The sequence below is a fragment of the Hippocampus guttulatus genome, chromosome 9, assembly GCF_054856545.1.
Source record: "Hippocampus guttulatus isolate MCC_2025c chromosome 9, RoL_Hgut_1.0, whole genome shotgun sequence".
In the NCBI taxonomy this organism is placed as follows: Eukaryota; Metazoa; Chordata; class Actinopteri; order Syngnathiformes; family Syngnathidae; genus Hippocampus; species Hippocampus guttulatus.
The window spans coordinates 1,866,948-1,891,430 of NC_141269.1; the positions used below are offsets into that span (position 1 = coordinate 1,866,948).

At 46.9% G+C, this 24,483-nt stretch overlaps 3 protein-coding genes across 5 annotated transcripts; 2 read left to right on the top strand and 1 right to left on the bottom strand.

Annotated features, from left to right (window-relative positions):
- The first annotated feature begins 568 nt into the window (after positions 1-568).
- LOC147199757 (beta-1,4-galactosyltransferase 3-like) lies at positions 569-3,467 on the top strand. 2 transcript variants are annotated; one of them, XM_086120782.1, is made up of 6 exons: positions 569-722; positions 800-1,041; positions 1,163-1,353; positions 1,899-2,021; positions 2,976-3,080; positions 3,155-3,467. In XM_086120782.1, the coding sequence occupies exons 1-6, from the start codon at positions 569-571 to the stop codon at positions 3,321-3,323; spliced, it is 984 nt and encodes a 327-aa protein (XP_085976908.1). In that variant the 3' UTR covers positions 3,324-3,467. The 2 variants fall into 2 exon arrangements, with proteins under 2 accessions (XP_085976908.1, XP_085976909.1); XM_086120783.1 differs by lacking the exon at positions 1,899-2,021.
- Positions 3,468-3,901: 434 nt separating this feature from the next.
- On the top strand, positions 3,902-13,203 carry LOC147199758 (metal transporter CNNM4-like). Of its 2 annotated transcripts, XM_086120778.1 has the most exons (13): positions 3,902-4,443; positions 5,803-6,064; positions 6,809-6,936; positions 7,060-7,161; positions 7,948-8,281; positions 9,811-9,954; positions 10,342-10,482; positions 11,025-11,194; positions 11,717-11,807; positions 11,913-12,034; positions 12,105-12,363; positions 12,560-12,640; positions 12,775-13,203. In XM_086120778.1, the coding sequence occupies exons 1-13, from the start codon at positions 4,003-4,005 to the stop codon at positions 13,086-13,088; spliced, it is 2,589 nt and encodes an 862-aa protein (XP_085976904.1). In that variant the 5' UTR covers positions 3,902-4,002; the 3' UTR covers positions 13,089-13,203. The 2 variants fall into 2 exon arrangements, with proteins under 2 accessions (XP_085976904.1, XP_085976903.1); XM_086120777.1 differs by having other exon boundaries at positions 6,809-7,161.
- Positions 13,204-14,209: 1,006 nt separating this feature from the next.
- LOC147199759 (aspartate aminotransferase, cytoplasmic-like) lies at positions 14,210-22,825 on the bottom strand. The gene is made up of 9 exons (XM_086120779.1): positions 22,616-22,825; positions 19,993-20,174; positions 18,793-18,916; positions 18,584-18,696; positions 17,692-17,796; positions 17,453-17,603; positions 16,855-17,020; positions 16,542-16,684; positions 14,210-15,914 (listed from the first exon to the last, which is right to left on the bottom strand). Exons 1-9 carry the CDS (start codon positions 22,722-22,724, stop codon positions 15,775-15,777), a joined length of 1,233 nt encoding a protein of 410 aa, XP_085976905.1. The 5' UTR covers positions 22,725-22,825; the 3' UTR covers positions 14,210-15,774.
- Between the last annotated feature and the right edge of the window lie 1,658 nt (positions 22,826-24,483).

Genomic DNA, 24,483 nt, shown 5'->3' on the forward strand with positions numbered 1-24,483 from the left:
CGCCGGCCTGCGCGTTTCACTCGGTAAAGCAAACACTTGTTTCTTCAGCCCTTGATTCGAAATCATGAAATTATTTGACAGTGTGGAAAATGCACATGAATTGATTAGGAGTCAGTTTGGTGCCTACCTTGTCAGGAAATAGCCAAAAATCATTGATTATTGTTTATCCAAAGTAAAGTGGGTATTTTTTGTAAATCTAAGATTTATGTGCTCATTATTTGATTGAATCGGTCAGCACCGATTTGCAAAAACAAACACAGTGATTCGTAGTTGGGTGTTGCCGGAGAATGTTGATGGGCTGCCAATTTAAATAAGTGCTGGATGAACTTTGACCGTCAAACAGCGACGTGACTTGAGATGAGGATCATGCACGCACTGGTGGTCGACTGGGCCACCATTTCGATACATGAACAAACAGCATATACTGTCGTGTAAAAAGTATTTGTGTGCCGGTGCTTGGCCTATGAGCCGACTTGAATGGCAATGGTGTTGGTCACTCTCTAGGTGCACTTGACCTCGGGCTGCCTCCGTCCTCTGATTTTGCCACCTGTGAAGCATCTTTCTTTTAATGGGGTGTTGCCGGCACCTTTGGAGGTCCCGGCGCCTTTGGAGGTCCCGGTTCTCGCTGGTCTTGCTGGCAGCAGCCTTCGCGCTCTCCTACGCCTTCTTTGTGGCACCTTCTGCGCCACAGGCCGAGTGCCCCGTCGTGTCGCCGCTATTGAGTGAGGAAAACATAAATGTGAGCCGTCGTGGACAGCCCCCCAAATTTCCCTTTCTCTTCCTTTCCACGCATGCGCAGTCGGGCCTCAGCCCGCCAATCTCACCTTCCCGCTTTTGACTCTGGAGGAGATCAGAAAAAAAAGGAGCACGTCGGTTTCAGCGGGCGGATTCTACCGTCCGCCGGACTGCCGAGCTCGGCACCGCACCGCCATCGTGGTGCCGTACCGGAAGCGGCTGACACACCTCGGCGCTCTCCTGGACCACTTGCATCCTTTCCTGCAGAGGCAACAGCTCCACTACAGAATCTACCTGGTCGAGCAGGTGAGAAGGAGTCGCGTCGAATAAAAATCAGAATGCATTTTACAAGTGAATGAAACGTCCGTTGTCACGCAGCAACGCTTCCTCGCAAAACATCCGACGCGGCATTTCTTCCGTCTTTCAGTGGGGCAACGGCACCTTCAACAAAGGCAGACTTTATAACGCCGGCGTGCGGGAAGCTCTCCGAGACGCGACGTGGAGCTGCATCATCTTCCACGACGTCGACCTGTTGCCCGAGGACGACGGCAATACCTACGGCTGCCACCAAGACAAGCCCTCACACCTCTCTGTGGCCATCGACAAGTTTGCATACAGGTAGACGGAGCGCTTGAGATGGGAGGCGCACCGAGCGTTTTTAACGTAGCTTGAGGGTGACGAGTGTCACTCGGCTCAACTTTGGAGACGTGAGTTTCGCGGCTCAGGGCGGCCCATTTTAGTTGACCTTTGAACGGAATTATCCACCACGTCACCCTTATTAGTGGGTCAATCTCAACTAGTTTACCATTCGCTGGTTGAGTGCAAGATTTAAAAAAAAAAAATTTGACTTGGTGACACCCTTGGCAATAAAGGTCAGTGCTATACGTAATTGATTGAAATGTCGCAAATGCACTTTATTTTCCCAATTTCATGGGCTGGAACAGGAGCGCGTGTAGCAGCCTGGCCCACCAGAAATCGCCCGACTGTCCAGATTACCCACTCCTAACATTTGACATCCCGTGTCAATATACAAATGACCTAAAAAGAAAAAAAGAAGTATGTACTTGTTTCAAATGAGAATGCTAAACTGGTGTTTGTGTGTGCACGTTGAATTGCATTGCCCTCACATCTTCTGTTGGCTGTGTCACCCCCGCACCCCTCAGGCTTTACTATCCACAAGCTTTTGGTGGTGTTGTTGCAATGACCCCAGACCAGTTCAGGAAGACGAACGGCTACTCGAACCAGTTTTGGGGCTGGGGCCAAGAGGACGATAATTTGTGGCAAAGGTAAAAAAAATAAAATAAAATGCGTGAAGTTGTCACTTCCGAAGTGATCAACTCCTAATCCTCATCTTTGGCTACGCTCACCTTCTCTTCTGTTTGAACGTCTCGCTCCGGAATGTTTCTTGGGTTTCGTCTTCCTCGAGCTGACGTCACTCGTCTCGAGGAGTTTTTCAGTGTGCGCGTCTCCGTAGGCTCATTGAGGATGCTGAATTTACATCCTCGATGGTGGGTGTGGCTAATGGCGGAATGAAAATTCGCAACAAGAGAATATTCGCAAAAAAAACAACAACTGAAGCCAGTGGCTGAAGGCGGGTCGAATTTATTCACACGGGGTGGGAGTAAATTCTCAATCACTTGTACATAAAATAGATGTTGTTGTTTTTTTTTTGCAGTGCTACTGTCTGTTTTGTAAATTGATGTTTGATTTGAATGCTTTTGATTTTAGGTTGGCTTTTTACACCTGCCCAAGAGACCGACAATGAAAATGAGTTGTATTTAGCTCAGTCAGGCACATTTACACTGTAAATTGATGACTTGCGCATTTCCCTCTTTTTTTTTATGAATTTATGAAAATGAAACGACAACATCCATCCCTTTGTCCAAATAACTATCTTGACAATCTCAATGGAATTGAGGGGTTGTAGTAGTTCGCATACAAGCACTGACCGCCAGCTCAAACGAACTCACCCAAAAAAGCAAACACGGAGGCAGCCGGGTACAAAGTCCATCGTCGTCCAAAACTTCCAACATCAATAGTTCTTCTGGAACTCGGCCCAGCAAAAGTATCCAATACGTTTGAGTAGGAAGGGAGTGTGGGGCGCCATCATCATTGTGCATCTGTAACAGGAGTTGAACATTTTCAAACACGCTTCGATCCCCGCATGGTCGCTTGTGCGAAAACGCCGGACGTGTCTTGACGTTCTGCTTTTTCTCTCGATTGTCTGGCGACCCGAGCAGAGTGATTCTATCCGGCATGCAAGCGGTGCGCCCCCCAGAGGCCATCGCTCGCTACAAAATGATCAAGCACGAGAGAGACGCGGGGAACGAACGGAACCCGCGCAAGTAAGTCGAGCAAGGCTCGCTGTGGTGAAACATACCGATCGGCCATTGACCTCCAACTCACTTGAACTTTTTAGCGTCGACCTCCTGAGAAGAACCAAACTGGACTGGAGCTCCGACGGCTTCAATTCGTTGACTTACAAGCTGCTCTCCAAAGAGTTGGAACCTCTCTACACTCACCTCATGGTCGACGTCGGAAAAAAGGCCCCGCCGTGTCTCCGGGGAAACACCACAACGCCTGCCTAGCCTCAATGTGTCACGCGTGGCCGAAAGTTGACAAGCGCATCTCGTTCATGCTTTCTCATGTTTTCTTTCCTGATTGTGCTGGTCCGAAATGCCTTCTACGGTTCGATTTGAACCTTATTAAAAAACAGTGCTGGGATGAATTAACCTACCGTGTATGTTTTTGGAATGAAACCCGAGAAAACGCACGCGGGCACGGGGAAAGCCCGCAAGCCAACCCGCGGGGATCGAACTCCGCACTTCCGCACTGGACGTGCCCACCGGTCGACGACCGCGCAGCCTATACATGATACATATGCACGTTTATATTAAGTGGTGAGATGATGAGAAAATGGTTAAAACACACACACAAAAACAATTTTAGGGTAATTTCAATCAAAATAATTCTGATTCTCAAATAATCGCGAAAAAAGCAACGATCCCAATTACACTGAAAATGTGCTGGGGGGGGGGGGGTGCTGTACTGAAAAACAACTAAACCAAAATACGAAATCTGGAAGAAAAAAAAAATCGCCAAACGATTGTGATCACGTGATCGCCGCCGCAGTGGCTGTGACGTCATGTTCTATAATTAGAAGCAGTGACGTCACGGTGGGCGCCGTCCTTGCGGAAGCCTCTCAAGCACATGGACCGGACCCCGCGGCACCAGAGCTGACCGAGGAGGGAGTCTCCCCACCTCATCATGGCGAGTCTCCCACTCCGCCTCCTCCTCCTCCACCTCGCCCTGCCCGGGCCGGGGCTCGCCCTGCTCGGCTTCCGTCCGGAAGAGACCGGCCCGGAGCTGTCCGTGCAGGACGGGGTACTGAAAGCCACCGAGGGGACGCGCTTCACGCTGCGGGTATACTTCGCCACCCCCCCGCTGCGCAGGCTCAACAGGACGCGGGCGACCAGCGCGGCCCCGTGGATCGCCTTCATCGAGGAGCCCGGAACCGAGCCGCTCCCGCTCCCGCTCCCGCCCCCGCGCCACCGGGCCCGTCCGCGGAACCTGTGCGCGGACAGGAGCGCGCGCACGTCCGACATCGAAGTGCTGGGCTCGTTCAAGTCGGCCTCCAGCCGCAACTCGGTCCTCGTCGAGCTCCTGGCCAAGGAGCTGCGGCGCGGGGAGAGCATCAAGTTCTACTCGGTGCGTATGCAAGCGGTCGTCGCATCCAGGATGGACTCCGGGATGCAGCGCCCTCCATGTGGGACTAGAATTTTACATCGCCGCTAGTGAAATCAGTGCTTTATGTCAAGTTCTTATCAATTCAACACATTTGTTACTCGTACGACGACGAGAGGGCCTACGGTGGACAACTGCGTCATACTAGTCAACTTTTTTTTTTAATCCACAAGCACTACTATTGGCCCACTGTGCTGCACTAGTAACCCTGCTAAACACAACTGTTCGGTACGTGGCACACGCGACTCGCCTCCTTTTCACGGATGTCGAATAAATACTCAAACAGCTTCCCATAAATCATTCCATACCCGTATACTAGAATGATCTGTCCTCAAAACGAATCGTGAGACAAAACTGTGCATTCGTTTTTTTCAACTACCAGTGCCAATTTTGGCTTCCCGGTATCGACAATTAAACCTTACTGATAAATTATCAAGCCGCATTAGGAACGCTGTTAGAACCAACCAATAGATAAGGGTCACGCACTAGTAGCCTCCTTGTCAAGGACATCGATTGACTGCTCACTTGATTGACTTGATATCTGTGACCCGGCCACAACAGCACCCGGCGCGGCTCATTGAGAACAAGGTGCTTTCACCACACAGACTCTAAAAGTCTCCAATAACACCAGAAAAAGTCGCTAGATTGTCACAAGTCACTTTTTTTGGAAAAAAAAAAAAAGTCGCTCGAGAGGGTCTGAATACTCACCAAAATTGGCAGCGCCGACTTCCTGTCATGACATAAAAAATATATATATATAATTAAAAAGGTTTTTTTTCCTAAACACCTCGCGGTCGACTGGTTGGGCACCTCTGTACTGTATTAGAAGGACTACTTTGGCATACTAGTCGGACAACTGCAAGGTACTAGTGAGGCAGAACTACTAGTGAGCATTTCAGTGCAACAGGTTGAGTCAAGGAGGCTACGAGTGCGTAACACAAGTTGACTAGTTGGGCCTTGTTGTGTTACTAGTGCAGCCCAGTGGATTACTAGTAAGGTTACCATTAGTACCTTTGCTTCATCAAATTTCAGTGAAGACGATGACAGATAATTGTGGACAACGAACGACCTTCCCATCTTCAATGTCAGAATGTTTTTTTTTTCTTCCCCTTTTTAAGTATCTGTGGCTGGTATCGACTCTCCTTCACGAGTACCCAAAACCTTGAAATAAGGCCAATATTAGCCCGATACCTGGCATCAATACTCGCCCATCCCCATTTAATTGCATATTGGTAGGTCAAAAGGAGCACACGAGTATCGTCTTAGGGAGGACAAACTGCGTACCCGTGCCGGACATCCCTGATGCGGAATGAATGTCCACAGGTGTGCGCCTTCGACGGGTCCAAGTGGGAGCACTACCGCACTCGGGACTTCTGGGTGGCGGTTGCCGAGCGTGCCGGGGAGGCGCCCGAGCTGTGGATCCAGATCCTGGTGTCGGTGCTTCTGCTGGCGTTGTCGGCGCTCTTCAGCGGCCTCAACCTGAGCCTCCTCGCGCTGGACCCCGTGGAGCTGCAAGTTCTGCAGAACAGCGGCACCGCCCGGGAGCAGCGCTACGCCCGCAAGATCGAGTCAGTGCGGCGCCACGGTAAGTACGGGAAGTCCTTTCCTCTTCGGCTAGGTTTAAGGTTCCAAATTAGCGTTTGAAAGCAGGAGTACGAGTTGGAAGGTTTCAAATGAGGTTTTCAAGACTCGGGTTGGGTTTCATAACTGCGTTTGAAGTCTTGGGGTAGGGTTTCGGATTTGCATTTGAAGCCTGGAATGGGGTTTCAAATTCGGGTTTGAAGTCTTAGGCAGGGTTTTCAATGAGGGGTTCGAGACTCGGGTGGGGTTTCAAGTCAGGGTTTGAAGCCTTAGGTGGGCTTCAATTTAAGAGTTGAAGTCAGGGCTTCGGTTTCAAATTAGGTTTGGAAGGCTTAGGTGGGGGTATGAAATGAGGGTGTCAAGCCTCGTGGCAAGCCGCGGGTACGTTTTGAAAGTAGGGTTGGTAGTCTTAGGTCGGTTTTGAAATTAGGGTTTGAAATCTTGGGCGGGGTTTCAAATTAGGGTTGAACGGCTTGGGTGGCTTTTCAAACCTCGGCGCGGCTTTTAAATGAAAAATTTGACTTTGAACCGGGAGTCGCGCGCAGGGTGAGGCGAGGGTTCCGAGCAAGCTTCGTTTCGGGTGAGGCTCGTCGCACTCGTGCCGGAGCTCAATTTTCGTTGGTAGGCGATACGGTAGCGGGCGCGCCGCGAGTGGCGGGGGGGGGGCTTCCACGGCTCGGTCGTCGTACCGGCGCGGCGAATGGGCGAGGCGGCGAGGAGTCCACTGAGCTGGGAGCTGTTCCCTCAGGCAACTACGTGCTGTGCACGCTGCTGCTGGGCACGGCGCTGATCAACGCCTCGCTGGCCGTGTGGACGTGCCGCATCCTGGGCATGACGTGGCTGTCGACGGCCGCCTGCGCGCTGGGCATCTTCCTGGTGGGCGAGATCCTGCCGCACTCGGCGGCCTCGCGCCACGGCCTGGCCATGGCGGCGCGCAGCATCTGGCTGACGCGCCTGCTCATGCTGCTCTCCTTCCCCGTGTCCTACCCGCTCAGCAAGCTGCTGGATCTCATCCTGCACCAGGAGATCTCCAACTTCTACACCAGGGAGAAGCTGCTGGAGATGCTGCGCGTCTCCGACCCCTACCACGACCTGCTCAAGGTGAGCCCGCCGCCGCCGCCTTACGAGCATCGACTTGTTCGACCCGAACCCTAATTCCAAGCCCAAAACCTGCTGGGGAAGCCCAACTGGAAACCCTCTCACCCCACCTTCAAACCTCCAAATTTGAAGGCCTAACCCTGGTTTAAAAACACCACCGGTAATTTGGAAGCCTTAACCCAGTCCTGAAACCCAAATTTGAATCATCGTCAAACCTCAACATTTGAAACCCTACCCAAGGCTTTAAATCCTAGTCATCCTTCAAACTTCAAAATGTGAAGCCGGTTTGAAACCCTCACTTGACACCCTTGCCCCTGTCTGGAAACCACAGTTTGAAACCCTAACTTTGAAGCCCAAAGCTTTACATTTGTTAACATAATTACAGCTTCCAACCCTACTTTGAAACCCTAACCTTGGCTTCAAACTCAAATTTGAAATCCCAAACCTGGTTTCAAACCTTAATTCAAAACTTTCATTCTGGCTTCAAACACGAATTTAAAACCCCAACCCTCTGGCTGGGAACTCTGAATTGAAACCCCGACCCCTGTGTAAAGGCCTGACTTTCAACCCCGACCCGAATAAAACGCCCCAACCTGATACGATCATCTCGAAACGATCACGTATTCTCGAGTGGAAGCGGCGCAAAACTCTTGCCGATTGACAGCTCGTGTCTGAAAACATCTCGAGGCAGCGCCGCGCGCCGGGGGCAGCAAAAAAACAAGCGAGCGAAGGAACGAGTGCTGATAAAGCCAAATAAAAAGCCCCTTGCTGTCGTTGACCTCGGCGAAGGAGGAGCTGAACATCATCCAGGGGGCGCTGGAGCTTCGCAGCAAGACGGTGGAGGACGTGCTGACGCCGCTGGGCGACTGCTTCATGCTGGCGGCCGAGGCCCTGCTGGACTTCAACACCATGACGGAGATCCTGCAGAGCGGCTACACGCGGATCCCCGTCTACCGCGAGACCCGCGCCGACATCGTGGACGTGCTCTTCGTCAAGGACCTGGCCTTCGTCGACCCCGACGACTGCACGCCGCTGCAGACCGTCACGGGCTTCTACCGACGACCGCTGCACTGCGTCTTCAGCGACACCACGCTGGACGCCATGCTGGAGGACTTCAAGAAAGGTACGGCGCCGCAGGGGAGCGAAGAGCGGGCAAAGCGGCGGGTCGCAAATGAGTCGGGGGTCGAACCGGGGCGATGGCTTTGAATCGGGATGCCAGGCATCGGGGTTTGAAGTTGGGGGTTGAGTCCAGGATGGGTTCTTCAAATTCGGGTCACGGTTTGAGGCCTGGGTTAAGGTCTCCGGTCGGGGCCTCAAACCGGGGTGAGGTTTTCAAATGAAGGCTTGAGGCCTCGCTCGAGGTTTCAAATTGGGGTTTCAAGCCAGCGTTAAGGTTTCCAGTTGGGGTTTGGATCCAGGATGAGGGTTTCAAGACATGTAGGGTTTTAAATGAGGGGTTTCAAACCTTAGTTACGGTTTGATTCCTAGGTTAGGTCTTCAAATGAGGGGTTTAAAAAAGGGTCGGGGTTTCAAATTAGGGCTCCTAACAAGGGTTAGGGATTGAAAACCAGGATTACTTTTTCAAATTGGGGTTTCAAAGACAGGGTTACGGTTTCAAATTAGGGGTTGAGAGAAGGGTAGGGTTTCAAATTCAGGTTGCAAAACAGGAATAGGATTGCTCTTAGCTGTGTCGTAGAGAAGTAGGAAAAAGAAGACGGCGACAACCTTTTGCAGGCCGCCGCAGTCAACGGACCCCCCTGTTGACTGCGGCGGGGAAGTTGCAGAGGCAGTCAAGAGACGACCGACCAGAGGCCTTGCCGCGGCTCCCGCATTTCTTCTTTGTCAGCGTTTATTTTTGATGTTGCCGATGAAGGCACCTCGAGTAAGAGCGCGAAAGCCTTTTTTGGTTTGGCCTTCGGCTCATGATGACTTACGTCTGAGCTTTTTCCCTCCCATTGATTTGCGCTGACCCAACTAGATGAATGCAAGCGTGCGCGTGCGCGTGGCACTCAATGAGAAATTTGAACAGAATCCAGTGAGTCGCACTGAAAGGATTCACTGTTGCTCTGTGTGTGTGCGTGTGTTGGAATGAGGAACATGTGTGTGTATACACACTCACACACACACCTACCAACTTCACTGACAGAGTCCTCTTCACGCTTTTTGGGGGTGTTCTGTCACAAAGAAGACAAACGCATGCGCGTACACGGCATGCACACACACGCACTCCATTGACTGACAAAAGAGGAGAATTAGTTTTGCATGATTGAGTTTTCCATTCAAACACATCCCCCTCTCACTTACACAGAACCAAGAAGAGAGAGACAAAAGAAAGAAGGGAAAGAGGGAAGAAAGGGAAGGCAGGGGGACAAAAGACAAAAAAAGAAAGAAAGGAAGGAAACGGCAGCTTTTTGTTGTCCAAAAAAAAAAACATTGAGACCGCATGCTTTGCTTTTTGTCAAGTGTGGATGCTGTGCGCTTTGCTCTTTATAGTCCAAAAATGGACTGCACGTGCTTGTTGTTGCCAAACGCATTTCTGTCATCAAATTATTATTATTATTATTTTTTTTTTTGTCATCTAACCAAACTGAGAGTGCCTTGCTTGTTGTTGCCCAGCAAAATGAGCGGCGGGAGCATCTTCTTTTTCGCCAGGCAAATCTCACCTGGCCATCGTTCAGCGCGTGAACAACGAGGGTGAAGGCGACCCGTTTTACGAAGTGATGGGCATCGTCACGCTGGAGGACGTCATCGAGGAGATCATCAAGTCCGAAATTCTGGACGAGACCGACCTCTACAGTAGGACCAGGATGTCATCAACATCATCATCAGCAGCAGCATTATTGTGATAAGAGCAAAATGGGGTTTTTATTATTAATATGACACATTCATTTCCAACGAATGTGCATTTGCTACGTTCCACATTTTGATTTTTTTTTTTCTTTACTTGACATATTAACATAATCGTTCCACGTCTCGAATGACTAAAGCCATTCTGACTTGCTGTTGTTCATCTCATTCAGGCCACGCGTCTTCCAATCACGGGCTACGCCTTTGCCGTTTGATGGTTGTTAGCATACCAACAGTTAGCATGTTAGCATCTGCGGAACACTCATTAGAAAGCTCACGGCAATTTGAAAATTTCAAATCTTTCCAATTGTCGCGCTCTACTCGCTGTGACAACAGCCGACAACCGCAGCAAGCGTCGCGTGTCTCACCACGAGAGGAAGCAGCAAGACTTCTCCATCTTCAAAATGGCAGAGCACGAGATGAAGGTCAAAATTTCCCCGCAGCTCCTGCTGGCCACGCATCGCTTTCTGTCCACAGGTATTGGCCAATCACAGCGCAGCTTTGCGTCTCCTGTCAGAACATATCCACCAATCACACATTTATCATGGATGTCAGCCAGGTGCTAATCTAGGCTCCACTACAGCTACAATTCCAACAAAACCTTGTCTACATACTGTACACTCCTTGAAGCCGAATGCAAGCGATTGAGGCTATGCTATGATCGAGCTGAATACTAAGATGAAGGCAAGAGCAAGCTAGGCTAAACCATGTGCAGCTTCCATTAGCATCCTTCAAACAGTTTTCTCCGTGCGCGCCACTAAAGACAAAGGCTAATCCAAGGGCTAAACTCCAAATGAACGAGCATCGGTGTCATTTTTCTGAATACAATCTCAAGACTGGTGAAAATCAAAAGGCTAAACTAAAGGCGATGTTAAAGGCTAAGAGAAAGGCTGGTGTAAGGCAAATCCTAGCTAGCATTACAATTTTCAAAATGATTTCCACGTGCCCTCCCGTTAATTGGATTCAGCCAGCTAAGGCTAAGCTAATATCTCAGTCGCCGAATGTTTTGTGTCAATCAGAGGTGGATCCTTTCAAGCCGCTTTACATCTCTGAGAAGATCCTGCTGAGGCTCATCAAGCATCCCAGCGTAGTCCAGGACCTCAAGTTTGACGACAGAAATAAGCACGCGCCCACGCACTTCCTGTTCCAGAGAAACAAGCCAGCTGACTACTTCATCCTCGTGCTGCAGGTACAACATCGCCATCATCGTTTTTATTCTGAAATCCATCAGCTCCTGGTTTGGTTCTTGAGGTCTTAAATGCCTGAAATCTGGTCTGCTTCCTGCTCATGGTCCTTCTGGTCTTTAATGCTTCTATTTTGAATTTGTATCACGGGTTTCCCTGTTTCGGCCTGCTTTTATTATCAAATCTTTCCGTGACTGGTTGTGGTTCTTTCAAATCCAGGGCGTCCGTATTCAGATTCTTTTAGTCTGTGATGGTTTTATCTTTAGGTTGTTTCTTGTTTGTGGTTCTTCTGGTCTTGGTGCTTTTATTCTGAAATCTTGTTTCACATGTTTCCTGATTGTGGTACTTGTGGTGCTTTTATTCTGTGATCCTGGATGTTGCCTCCTTGTTGTGGTTCTTTGGAACTTTAATTCTTTTATTTTGAAATCCTGCATCACATCTGCTAGTTCTGGTTCTTCCGGGTTGATGCTTTCATTGTGTGTGTGTGTGTGAGAAAGTCCATTTCATGTTGTTTTCCGGTCCTTCAGGGTCGAGTGGAGGTGGAGTTTGGCAAGGAGTGTCTCAAATTTGAAAATGGAGCCTTCTCATATTTTGGAGTTCCTGCCATCATGCCAGCAGGTGAACATACACAAAAAGATTGAAGTGAAAAAAATGTCTGTGGTCATTTTTTAGTGTGAGAGACACCAAATATTCAAGACCAAAAAGACATAAATTCTTTTTCAGCCCCGATGTCGCCATGTCGCTCCGAGTCAGAGGGCTGGACTCCAGCTCAGCTCAATGGGGGGCCCAACGTCTACATGCCCGATTATTCTGTAAGACAGCTCACACCGCTGCAGATCCTCAAGGTGAACGATAGTACGCCGCCGCCTCACGGTACCTCGCGCTCCAGATTACCCACAATCCTCCTCACCATAGATCACCAGGAGCCACTACAACAACGCGCTCGGCGCCTCCAGGATGGACACGTCACCGCAGACGCCCGACCCCGACGCCCAGATGGCAGAGCCTTCGCCGCTGGCGAACGGGACACCTGGTGCCCCCACCGCAGGCGCCACGTTGATGCCGCCGCCCTGGGAGCTGGGTCGACAACCTCCCGTCAGGAATGGAGGACAACAGCAGAAGTCCGGCGTGGCCCACAGCACCACCGTGCTCAACCGCAGAAACCGCATCGTCAGTGAGTTGGAACGCAGGAAGTTGATCATGCCTCGTGTCATGTGACTTTTAAGGGCCATCTAGTGGCATCTATATGTAATGACAAACTCCTTTTAGGTCCATCAATTATTTGTGGATTTGTGCTATTCCAAAAATATTGCTTGAAGTAAAGAATATCAATGTTCAGAACACTTTGTGTTGTGTTAAAAATTTTGCAGGAAGTAAGTCCGACGGCCAGAAGAGTCCAAGCGATTCTGTTTTCCTGCGGATGGACGAGATCCCGTACACCCGAGATGCCGGTAACTATGGAAACATTCGCATCATGAGCAATTCCTGTAAATGGCATGGACAGCACAGCAAAACTGTGCCAACAAACAAGTCAACACTGACTCGCAACCTCTGTGTGTGTGTGTGGCGTGTGTGTCTGTGTCAGACGTGGCTGATGTCCCCACGGTAACAGACACATCTGCTTTCATCAGCAGCTTGTCGGTCAGCCCTTCCAAGGACACACTGGGAAACAAACTCCGACTTAAACTCAGTGTGCACGCACGCACACGCGCGCACACACGCACACACACACACCCTATTCATTGGCCTTTTCAAATGTCTTTCTTCAATTTTTCATTCACATGCAAACACAAATCCACCCAAGCCACTCGCACAGACACATGCATGCATACTAACTACTCATATAGGCAGAAAAACAGTTCTCTACACGCACACACTACGACTCACCAAGTTATTTAATTACATTTAAGAATCTAATATATGTACTATTTTGATTCCTAACTTTAATACAGCCACTTTATCAAGGTGTCACTTTATTAAGGATAATGATTGTTTTCGCCCCTTTTGTGTGTGTCTTCAGGCCACAAGAAGAGCCAAATCTCACGAGAAGATAAAGCGGATGAGTCGTCAGTAATTTCGACCATAAAACACGATAAAACTGAACAAGAAGACAATTCTGAATAAACTAGCTGAGCAACCGAGACGAACGCACGACCTACCAGCCGATGTTGACGGAAACGATCAAGACGTTTGGGGTTTTTTGAAGTCGCCTCCTCCAGGGGCGCTGCTGCAACAACAAGGCGGATTCTGGCATACGAGAAGAAATCAAATGACCTAATATTTGGGCTATGCTGTATTAAAAAAAAAGGCACGTGTCCTTGTGATGACGTCGTACCAAAGATGTCATCACGCCGCCGGAAGTCAATTTATACTGTGAAAGGGCTCTTGCTTGGAAATGCTGCTTGCTTATATCACACTTTACTTCATTAAACCATATTTTGATACCAAGAGCATTTTATGCTCAAAGTGTATGCGGATGGATGAATAAATGAAATGAAATATTTTTCAATAGGTCGCCTTTGCTTTTGAAAAACAATTACTATGTTCATTATATATTTTTATTTTAAATTCATTCTGAATAGTTGCAATATTTTGAATTTCCATTATTTTTTCAATGAATGTATTTGCGCGCATACAATGATCCCTTCAGTACGTTTACCATCTCATGACATAGCATACAAATTATTTTCAGACTTATCACTCACCTTTTACATGGTGACCCAATCACACACTTGTGTGCATGTGGCAGCTCATTTTGTATCTGAACACGAGAAACATTTTAATTATTGATATTGCAGGCAGGCATCTTACCTGACCAAAGCGGAGGCTCTAACAAGACAAACGGATGTACCGAAGCCTCCCCTTCCCGCTCATGATGACATCATCATGGGCAAATCAATAACGCTAAGATAAAGCGTCTCGAACCGGCAACGGGCACGGTCCTTGAAAGAACACGCTACTTGTACACATAAATCCATCTACACAGCACACTATGATAACTGCACACTGAAGAAAAACAATTCAATTTTTTAAGTCGAGCAATTTATTTGCTTTCTCCATGTAGCACGCAACTGACAGTATATATTAGTTTAGATTTTGTGGTAAAAGGACAAACACTTCAAGCACTTTTCAAAGGCAACATCAAATGCAGAGTACTGTAGACAGCAAATGTGTGGCGCGTACTGTACCTTTAAGAAGGCTCCGAGCCGACAAAATCAATTGTACACATTTGCCGACAATAAAATAATGACCTGTTTCATTGGAGGTGAAAACAGCAGGAGAAGAGCGTTCTTACGTATATTTGTCATTGCATTATTACAGTGTACTTTGAAGTGTGTCTGAAGCAGGAGTGACTTTACAAGACCACACAAAGCTACCTGACCCGTGACAGTAAATGACCTACGATGACGTCCTGTCCACAGTTGACAGCAGCACGTGGTTAACGTATCTTAGCATAGCATATCTTAGCGTGGCGATTCCCAACAGCAAAATGTACTCAATTACAAATAATGTGTCTTTGTTCTTCCGTCCATGCCAGTGACATATTTTTGTGACAGAGAGAAGACTCAAATGTACTTTCATTACAAGCTACAATTCACGTTTGTTTTCATTCAACAGAATAATTGCTTGATTTCTATCAGTAAATTTGACAAGACCAGGAGTCCTACAGGGGTCCATCGAAAGCACCCTGGATTTCACAGCTCCCTCTTCACTTTTTTTTTCCCCCTTCACAATTGGCTGCATATTTTTGGGCTATTTTTTCCCCCCACAAAACTACTTGATGGCATCAAAGCCAAGCTAACAGGAAAGTAGTAAGTCAACAGGGAAGTACGTTGAAATAACAGCACTCTTTGTTTGCGCCAGCATCCTCGTGCTGCAAAAATCTAATAATCTGTAAATCATACATTTTTAAATGTAATCTGTCATGAAAACAGAACCCTTCATGATTACTTTTGAGTGTAAGGTTGTGAGATGATCAAGTGTTTGAGGATCATAATTTGGGGACTATTTACAGCTTCAACTACGATAACGGGGCTCCCTCTAGTGGTATCCAGAATAAATCACTCATTGAGTACAGTTGTATCTACCGTCTAAATTCAAAACATTTGCATTTACTATACCATTAAACTGTTTGCTTTTAAAAATAATATATATATATATATATTTAACTAATGTGCAGAATACATTTTAAATTGAATCATTATTTCACATTTTCTGATAATCAAGCGCCAATTTTCAAACTGTCCATTGTGTGGCAGTGACTGACAAGATGCAATGTATTAAATAATACTTTTTAGAAATACAACCAAAATATTGCGGGGGGTAGGAGGTGACAGTTCCTCTGGTTATTTTGCAATTCGCATCAGGGCTATTACTTTTGATGATGTTTTTGTTTGGTGACGTGCCAGAACATCTTTCGAATGTAAAATGTAAAATGGTCTTTGGCTCAGTACATGTTGGGAGCCATCGGCTTAGCAGGAGAAGTGAGGATGTACAACTCACACTTTCGGTGACATCAAAGATGTGACAATGGAGAGCGGGACGGGACAAAACGTGCAGGGAGAAGCGGAGATGGCGTTCCCTCTCACTGGACCTGGGTGACGGCGTCGTGGATGGACTGCGCCACGTAGTCCAGGTTCTTGGAGGTGAGGCCGCACATGTTGATGCGACCGTTCGCCATCAGGTACACATGCTTCTCTTTGATCATGTACGCCACCTGATTGGCTGCGGCGCCGAAACAAGTCAGAGAGGGAAAGATTAGACACCGAGAGATACTTGCCTTACTTTATGACCGTGGTGGCATCCTGTCGGACATGAGAGGCAGGCTCCAAATAAGGTCCTATGCCACAATGTGTTTTGATCAGGTTTGTGAGAACATTTGAGTTGGAAAGGCCCAGCTATTCAAGTTGGTCAAACAACCCCCCCCCCCAAAAAAGGGGGGGGGGGTATATTGTCGTCTGTGCATTATTAGAAGTGACATTTGGACGACAAAGATAAGGCGTTATTTTGCGCCGGTGCCCTCGCCCCTTTGCAGCCAGTGTCGAGGCAGCGCCGTTCGACATTTTCTGAGACTAGCAGCAGTTGGAATAGCCAAAGCTAACAAGGCTAACCACTATTCTGATTCAAGTACTGCGTACAGCGTAAGCCTATTTCGACTCATGTGCCAGACATTTCTTATTAAACCTTGTTGCGGAAAAGTAGAGTCAACTCAAGGACTAGTTGACTAATTAGTTCAATTCTTCACCCATAGTTAGCTTTGTTTTTTTGTTTTTTTTAAATCCTCTAAAAATTCCCTGACGGCGTTTTAGTGCATGTTGCAGTAACGCAGCATCCGTGCACATGTGCACGTACGGTTGAGGCCGGTGAAGCTGAACATTCCGATCTGCTGGGTGATGTGCTCCCATGTTCCCGGGGTTCCGAGGGACAGCAGCTTCAACTTGAGCTGGTCCCGCATGAGGAGCACACGATCGGCCATCGTCTTCACGTTATCTTGCCTGCAGAGAAAAGCAACACATTAATGGGGGTGGGGGGCAAACGCGTATGTGCCACATAAGAAAGTGCTGTAGTTCCTCAACTGCCCTGTAGGTGTTGGTAGGTAGGCTTGGAGGCTCGTGAAGGCCTTTCTATTTTCTTGGGGGGCCTATTATAAACAATGGAAACGCACCATTCCGCAAAGAGCTGGGGGCAGTTGAGGGTCTTGCTGACGATGCGAGCGCCTTGCGAGGGCGGGTTGGACCAGGTGGTCCTCACAATCTTCTCCATCTGAGACAGGACGCGGCCCAGGTTGTCGCCATCTCGCGCCACCACCGTCAGGTTGCCCACCCGCTCGTCTGAGGAGAGGTAAGGGAGTCGGTTGAGGGGGGTTGAGGCGGGGGTTGTTCTCCGCGTGTTCCAGAGCCGATGGACTCAGGTCACGTCACTTGACTCGATTCAAACCCAAGTCGCCAATTTTAGGACTTGAAACGTGCGTGTGTGAAACTTATTGTTCACCTCGCAGCATAATTGCCTGGGACATTTTTGATTTACTGTTGTAATATCATTTAAAGATAGCAACGAGCTTCCTCGATATATGTAAATCTGGAAGAGCAGGTTCGTTAAAGGTTTTGCTTCATTTGAGATCATTATTACTTTTATTTATTCGTTTGCAATCAAGTCCAATTCTGAAACGACTGTTTGACCTTCCATCTTCCGAACTGACGTACAGCAATACCAAAATAAATTTAGAAAATAAATTTGGAATGAACACCTCGACGTGTACTCACTGTAGAGGCCAAAGTTCTTGGAGAAGGACTGAGCCACAAAGAGTTCAAAGCCCTGAGACACAAAGAAGCGAATGGCCCACGCGTCTTTCTCCAGAGAACCCGAGGCGAAGCCTTGGTAGGCCGAGTCAAAAAAGACAAAAAGATTCCTGTTCTGGAGAGCAAGAAAACAACAGAGGAGAACATCAGGCAAGAGGGAAACAGTCAAGTGGCTTTTTAATGCTCATAAAAGAGAAGGAGACCTTCATGATCTCGGCGATCTGCCTCCATTGGCCCTGATTGGGATCGGTGCCGGTGGGGTTGTGAGCGCACGCGTGGAGCACAAAAATGGAACCTTCTGGAGCTTGCTGTTCAAACACACAATCAATACAGAGCCTTAACTGAGGTTTCTCTTGATACACACGATGACATCAAGTGGAATGCTGACAAGCGTTGCGGCTAAACAATTAAGATGGAAACTCCTCGAACAGTTTAGAAAAGCCCGACCATTGAGATGGTCCTCTCCATCTGTGGGCCGGCTATCGCCCAATTGCAGGGCGCACAAAGACAAACAAGCATCGGCAATCACAGTCACACCCGGGGACAATTGAGAGTGTTCCAATAACCGGCCATGGCTTTTTTTTTGGGGGGGGGGGGGGGGGGCAGCGTACCCGGAGAAAACCCACACAGGCACTGGGAGAACATGCAAACTCCACCAGGGAAGCCCGGTGCTGGAATCGAAGCCGGGACCTCTGCACTGTGAGGCGGACGTGCTGACCAGTCGTCTGGCGGGCCACCCAATTAACATTAACATTCTCTAATTATGAATATGTCAAATACTGCTGCAGTGCTGCCTCCAATTGGGAAAATACCATCAGATTTTTATGGGCGACATATCCTTAAATGATCTTCCGTTCTGGAGGGAGTCTCAAAAGGTATCTTTGAAGGTTCAGAAATGTCACAAAGGCGACATTGAGTACCACACCCTAGCCTCACCCTGGTCGTCACGGTAATTAAAGCCTAAATCAGAATTTGCATGACATAGAAGCTCCTGAAGCAGGGTGCGGCAAGAGGATGTTAGCACCACATTAACACGCCTGCGAATTGCGAAAATGACCGCTGGCTGAGAATGTGCCGTTTTAAAAACAAGGTCACCTCAAGGTCATCCAGCAAGCCTCTGAGGTCCAGACCTCTCTTGGCGGCATCCCAGTAGCGGTACGGACGGATGTCCTTGAACCCAGCGTCGGCAAACACACCGTTGTGGTTCGCTGAGATAAAAAACAACAAAAAAAAACCCAATATACATTTAAAGTCATATGTCATACATGTTTACAGCACATGTGTATGTGTCAGCATCCGCACACCCCAGGTCGGCGCAGACACGTAAACAGGAGTGGCTGTGTTGTTGACGCCATTGTGCCAACGCCGCAAGAACTCGGCCCCGATCCTCAGGGCGCCCGTGCCACCCAGAGACTGGACTCCACCGACCTGAGGCGGAAACAAAAAAAAAAAAAACACCAGTGGTGACTACAACGTACACAAAAAGAATAATACATGTATACTGGCATTCTGATTATAAAATCAAAGTATTAACAATACTAGAAGCCAGCATGCTAACAGATAGCATGCAAACAAATGATGTGTCCATTAGGGGACACCTTGTGCTTCAATCGACAGGCGCAAGCATGCTAAAGCCTCCTAAGTTGGTTGAAGGCTAACGCGCTAAAAGTTGAGATGTCAACAAAGCAAACTCAAAAACAGAAAAAGGCAGATTGACAAAAATTTGCCGCCATACTATGTGTACTACGAGACAAGTGCAATTTTTAATGAGACAAGAAAAACATGAAAGGCCGCATCGCTAAATTAGCGAGATACCAACCCAAGTACAAAAAAGTGCAGCAGCAGACAAATAAGGATTTTATATCTTGCCCTGCGGGCGGGCGCTACTGCAAATGAGAACTGCTAAAATGCTAATTCAGCAACAGTAGATGCGATCGTATCTAGGTGGCAAGATAGCAACCGTGGTAGAAAAAGTGCAAAGGCAGATTGACACGTTTGACACGTTGCACTGAACGAGTCCAAGTTTTAATAACGACTCAATAATTGCTCACATATTAGAAGACAAGAAATAAAAGTGATTGAAAGGATTGATCAGGCTTTTACATTTTGTTCTGTCGTCACTCTCCTCCGATTTGTAAAATGCAAACATGCTAGCAGCTGCTATGACGTCATAAACAACGACGGTAATGTCGGTAGAGAAAACAGCAGGACTTTATAGCTTACCTTTTTTTTCAGCACTCTTTGAAATGCGAACGTATTGAATGTTAACAGTCATTAGGCTAACATGTAGCAAAATAGCAACCACAGTTCAAAAATGTGCAGGCACATTGATCGGGTTTAAACGTCGGATCCCATTTCAAATGAGAATGATTAAAAGCTAAGATGCTAACTGCTGCTACGCTAACATAGACCAAAAGGCAATGTGGGTCGAGAAAGCACAAAGAATGTTGCCTCGCAGCGTTTAGTCAGGGATAACGTGCTTACGGTTAGCCGTACAGACTCACCCTGCCCTCCTTGACGGCAGGGCTGTCTTCTCCCAGGGCAACCTTGGAAGCGGCCGATCGGAATTCTGGCAGCCCGAGGATGGGCAGGTACTCGTGGTTGAGGCTCGTGTCCTCCACGATGAGGCGCTCCACCTTCTTCACCACCGGCAGAACCCACGGCTGAGAGTCATCGGTGCGGTAGGCTGAGGGAGACCGCACCAAAACAGCTTCACTTCCCGTCACGTGACAAAACGGATGCCGACCCGCAACGCTTTGTGTTTGTTCGAGGTCCGACTAGGATTGGCGAGGGGCGGGAAATGGGTTGCAGTTTATTTTTAATGCCCACGGAAATTTAAAAGAGGGACTTTTGGAAGGAGTCCTAATTTGAAACTTGACATCGGAATTAATAGGGAATGTCAGCAAATGAAGCATAAAGTGTATTTTTTTTTGCCCACATGCCGCTGCCGTCCAAAACATCGTGGCAGAAAGTCCTCGTGTCCCCACCGTCAGACAGCAAATGAGTGCGTGAAAGAGTGGATGTGCCGAGGTTGCTGGGAACTAAACTGAGCGTCTTTGACCTCCGAGGAACTTGTGGCGTGTGGACATGAGTCTGTATCGTGTGACAGCACACTGGATTGGGAAAAGAGCAAAGCAAAGAAAGCAGCTGCTCGCCAAAAGCGCTCGCGGTTGAACGTAATCATGGGGAGTGCTTTTTGGCAGCCAGAGGCTACTGTACGAGCCTGGGCATGCATAACCGTCATTCTTGCTAGCTAATTTAAAAAAAAAACACACATGAAAAAGTTGGCTGCAAGGCAAAGGCTTAACATTGCTTCACCCGGCAACAATTAAAGTAAGATGAATTGCTTTGTGAGTATTCTTCTCAAGGTCCTCCAATGTGGCGGTTAACAAACACGAGAATGAGGTTAAAATACAAAGGAGCTGATATCATGTTATGGTTAAATCGCTCCAGATTTGGACTCGCACTCGCTACGACAACCTCGTAAAAATTCGAGCGTGATATCACACATTCGGGCATAAATCAGACGAGAGCAATGACGGAAAGCAAATTTGTGATTTGAAAATTCTATTCGACTCCCGCATGTTCACGATCATGAGATGCACATTAAAGTCTGACATTTTCTCCAGTAAGGATGAAGCGTTGAATAATGCGGGTCGCCCTGTGTAGGCACCGAGTTCCCAAATCGGTGAAAGCTGCTGTGTTACTTCGAAAACAGGTCCAGTAGGTGGCGCAACCCGCATTGTGCAAAACATCCCAAAAGCGGCGACTGCAGTATTTTTTAAGCTGGCGTACGTTTTCCCATGCCACCGTTCAATAATACAATCCGGATTGTATACAGTATGTGTTCGATCCAGAAATAGCACCCGTAACTGACAACGCCTTTTGCGTATTGTTTTGTGGTTTTTGTTATTGTAAAGTGTCCTTGGGTGTCTTGAAAGGCGCTTATAAATAAAATGTATTATTATTATTATTATTATTATTAATGCGGTGCGTAGTATGATCATGAGAATACAGTACATTGCGATGTTGGTTAGAATTTGATTAGCTCTTCAGCCCAAGCAAATAGACTTAGAGCTGAATTAAAAATTGAATTATTGTGAAAACAGACCAATTGCAATGTCCTGCTAGAAGTATTGGAAGTTGGAATTGCTTGGTTAAAGCAGTGAGTCCCAACCTATGTGTCATGACATCATCACTTGTGCCAGGTAGAACTGTACAAGTAAACACACTTATACAAAATGCAAACATTTGCAAGGAGCGTGGAGGAAAAGACGCTCACACTGAACTACCGCTGCAGGTTAACGGCCGGTCAATCACTCACTATGCCACGCCCCCTTTAAAACCAGTTTGTTACTTTACATTCTTTTCTCTTTATTTTTTCATGCTTATATTTTACAGAGCTTTTATTTCAGTCAGAAGATTTGAAATCTTATTTAAGTAAATTGAGTTAGGAGCTTGGTCGCAGAATAAAATACATGAGCTAGAGAAGGTCGGATTGAGCAGAACTGGGACCCTTGTGAGAACTTGCACGTGGATCAGGGTTATAAAGCTTTGAGATTTTTCATCATAGTTAGTCTTTATCTTGTTTTAATTATTTTTAATTAATAAGTTTATGATCGAGTTTTTGTGTACGGCCGTACAATAATAACAAAATAAATAACTTTAAAATGAAACTTGAAAATCCATGTCTGACATTAAGAGACGAAGATGAAAACGATAAACACGTTTGCCGTAATTGTATTAATTGCAATCACGAAATGTCTTTTTTTGGTGGGGGGGGGGGTAGTTATTGAATTCGGTTCGATAACAACACTAACCTTGGAGTGGATGGAAATGATGCGTTTGGGGTATTTCCTCCACCGCACGAAAAGACACAATAAAGATACTCGATGAGCAACATTTCGTAATAGATGTCACGAGTGAAGTTTAAAAAGTTCTAATTTTAACACACACACGTTGAATTCGTTACGTGACTGTATGATTGGCTAAAAATGGGATTATCCCAAGTATTTTCGCCGATGTCAATCTTTTTGCTGTTTTGCCACGTGACCCTTGAATGCAACTCGGCCGGGCTCTCTGAATGGGACGAGCTAGCTTTTTTTTAGCATCGTTAGCTCCGCTTACCTCCGACGCCGAGGTTCACTTTCTGTGGGTGGTTGTCCTCGCGGAAGTCGGCGGACAGCTTGAAGACAGCCACTGGAGGCGCCTGCGGGACGTCGCCGAATACAGACATGATTGCGGAATTGAGACAGAAGGACGGCCGCAAGGGTTCCGGAGGGAGGCAGGCAGAGATAAATCGGGGACCGATTTCACCTTCACGAATAAGGACAGACAGAGGTGCAGCGGACCAGCCAATGAAACGCCTCCTTACACGTGACGTTTTTTTTCCAAACCCAATGGGAAGTCAACCAGGAACTACTCTGTTGATTTGCGTGTATTTCAATTCAAATACATTTTGGATTAAAATGTTGGATTTTCATTGCAAAATACGACATATTCACTATCAAATACAAAAGAGGTAGGTTTAATTAGTTTGTGTCTTTTCTCCTTAACACTAAGCGAGAGTGGCACAAATCAAGGTCGAAGTAACAACATTTTACCACTAGATGTCTCTATAATCATCTAAGACTGAAGATCAAATCACTTTCACGTTGTTCACTCATTACAGTACTATGAACTGAAATCAAATACATCCAGTGTTTTGGATGACATGATTACTTCCTGGGAATTTATACCGTGCCAAAAAGCAATTACAGTTTGATTGTCAGAGGTTGTCAGAGAGAATTAATTAAAAATACTTTTTTTATTATCGTGCTAGTAAAACTGTCTTGCATCACAATGAGTGATGTCTTGAATATGTTTACTCTCCTGGGAAGCAAAAAAAAGCAGCTCTCAGTAAGGCTGCCTTATATGGACTCCCCGTAAAATCTCTTTTTGTTTTCCTCACAAAAATATGATTTTCAATTTGAACTGACTTTTCCCCTTTCGTTTATGGAAAAATGGCTAATAAATGATGAAAAACAATTTTCGTTTTGTTTTTTCCACCCCCACTTTCCTTTGATTTTCTTTGTTTCTCTTGGCACCAAACACGTTTTGAAACGTTTCAAATTATTTTCTCATGAAGATTTGTAAAGGTCAAGGAAGGTGACCTCGACAAAACAGTTGTGTTTTAGAAGCGCACACTTGGGCTCCAAATTTTGATCACCATTAAATAAAGTCTCTTTTGTTGTCATATGTAAAATATTACGAAATTTATAGTAGTATTATGTAGTGGGAATTAAAGATGCTTTCTTGAAAAATTGTTGCTTTGGGGGTCAGAAAAATTGCTGAGGTGGCAACACTGACGATGCTTTTGCCAACTATCTTCTTTCTGTTTGCAGCCATGTTGTTAGGATAAACAATGCATATCATCAACAACCCGCCTTGTATATAATTAACACTTTGAAAATCTAATCATGAATAAAAATTCATATTATTCTTCAAAATCCAATCATCAGTCAGCCTCATGATGAAGTAATGGCATAACACAATAACAGGCGCAAACATTACAAATGTATCAAAAGTCAGTAGATAGTGGGCCGAATGAAACGGTTGGTGGCGTGTTTATGATTTTGAAGTAACGTCTAAACAAATGAAGGAAGGTGTAAATTACTGTGCGTCAAAATAAACATTCAGGTGCGTTTCCTGGCTTGTCAGACGTTCTCAAGTGTTTGATGAATGGCTTACAGCCTGCTGCTCCCAGTGTGCACGTGCGCGCACACACACACACACTTAGTACCGCTGATAAAACCATGAATTTTATTTTGAAAAAGGAGCCCAGAATTTGTCCCTGCAGCCCTTACGATAATGGAGGCTAAAACACTTTTTTGGAGGGGGTGTGGGGGGGGGGCAGATGTAAACACTCTTGACCTGTCACTCTTCTTCTTTGTCCTTTCGCTCTCCACAAACACAAACAAGACATTGTGGTTGTCAGGTCCAGTTTCAAAGATGGA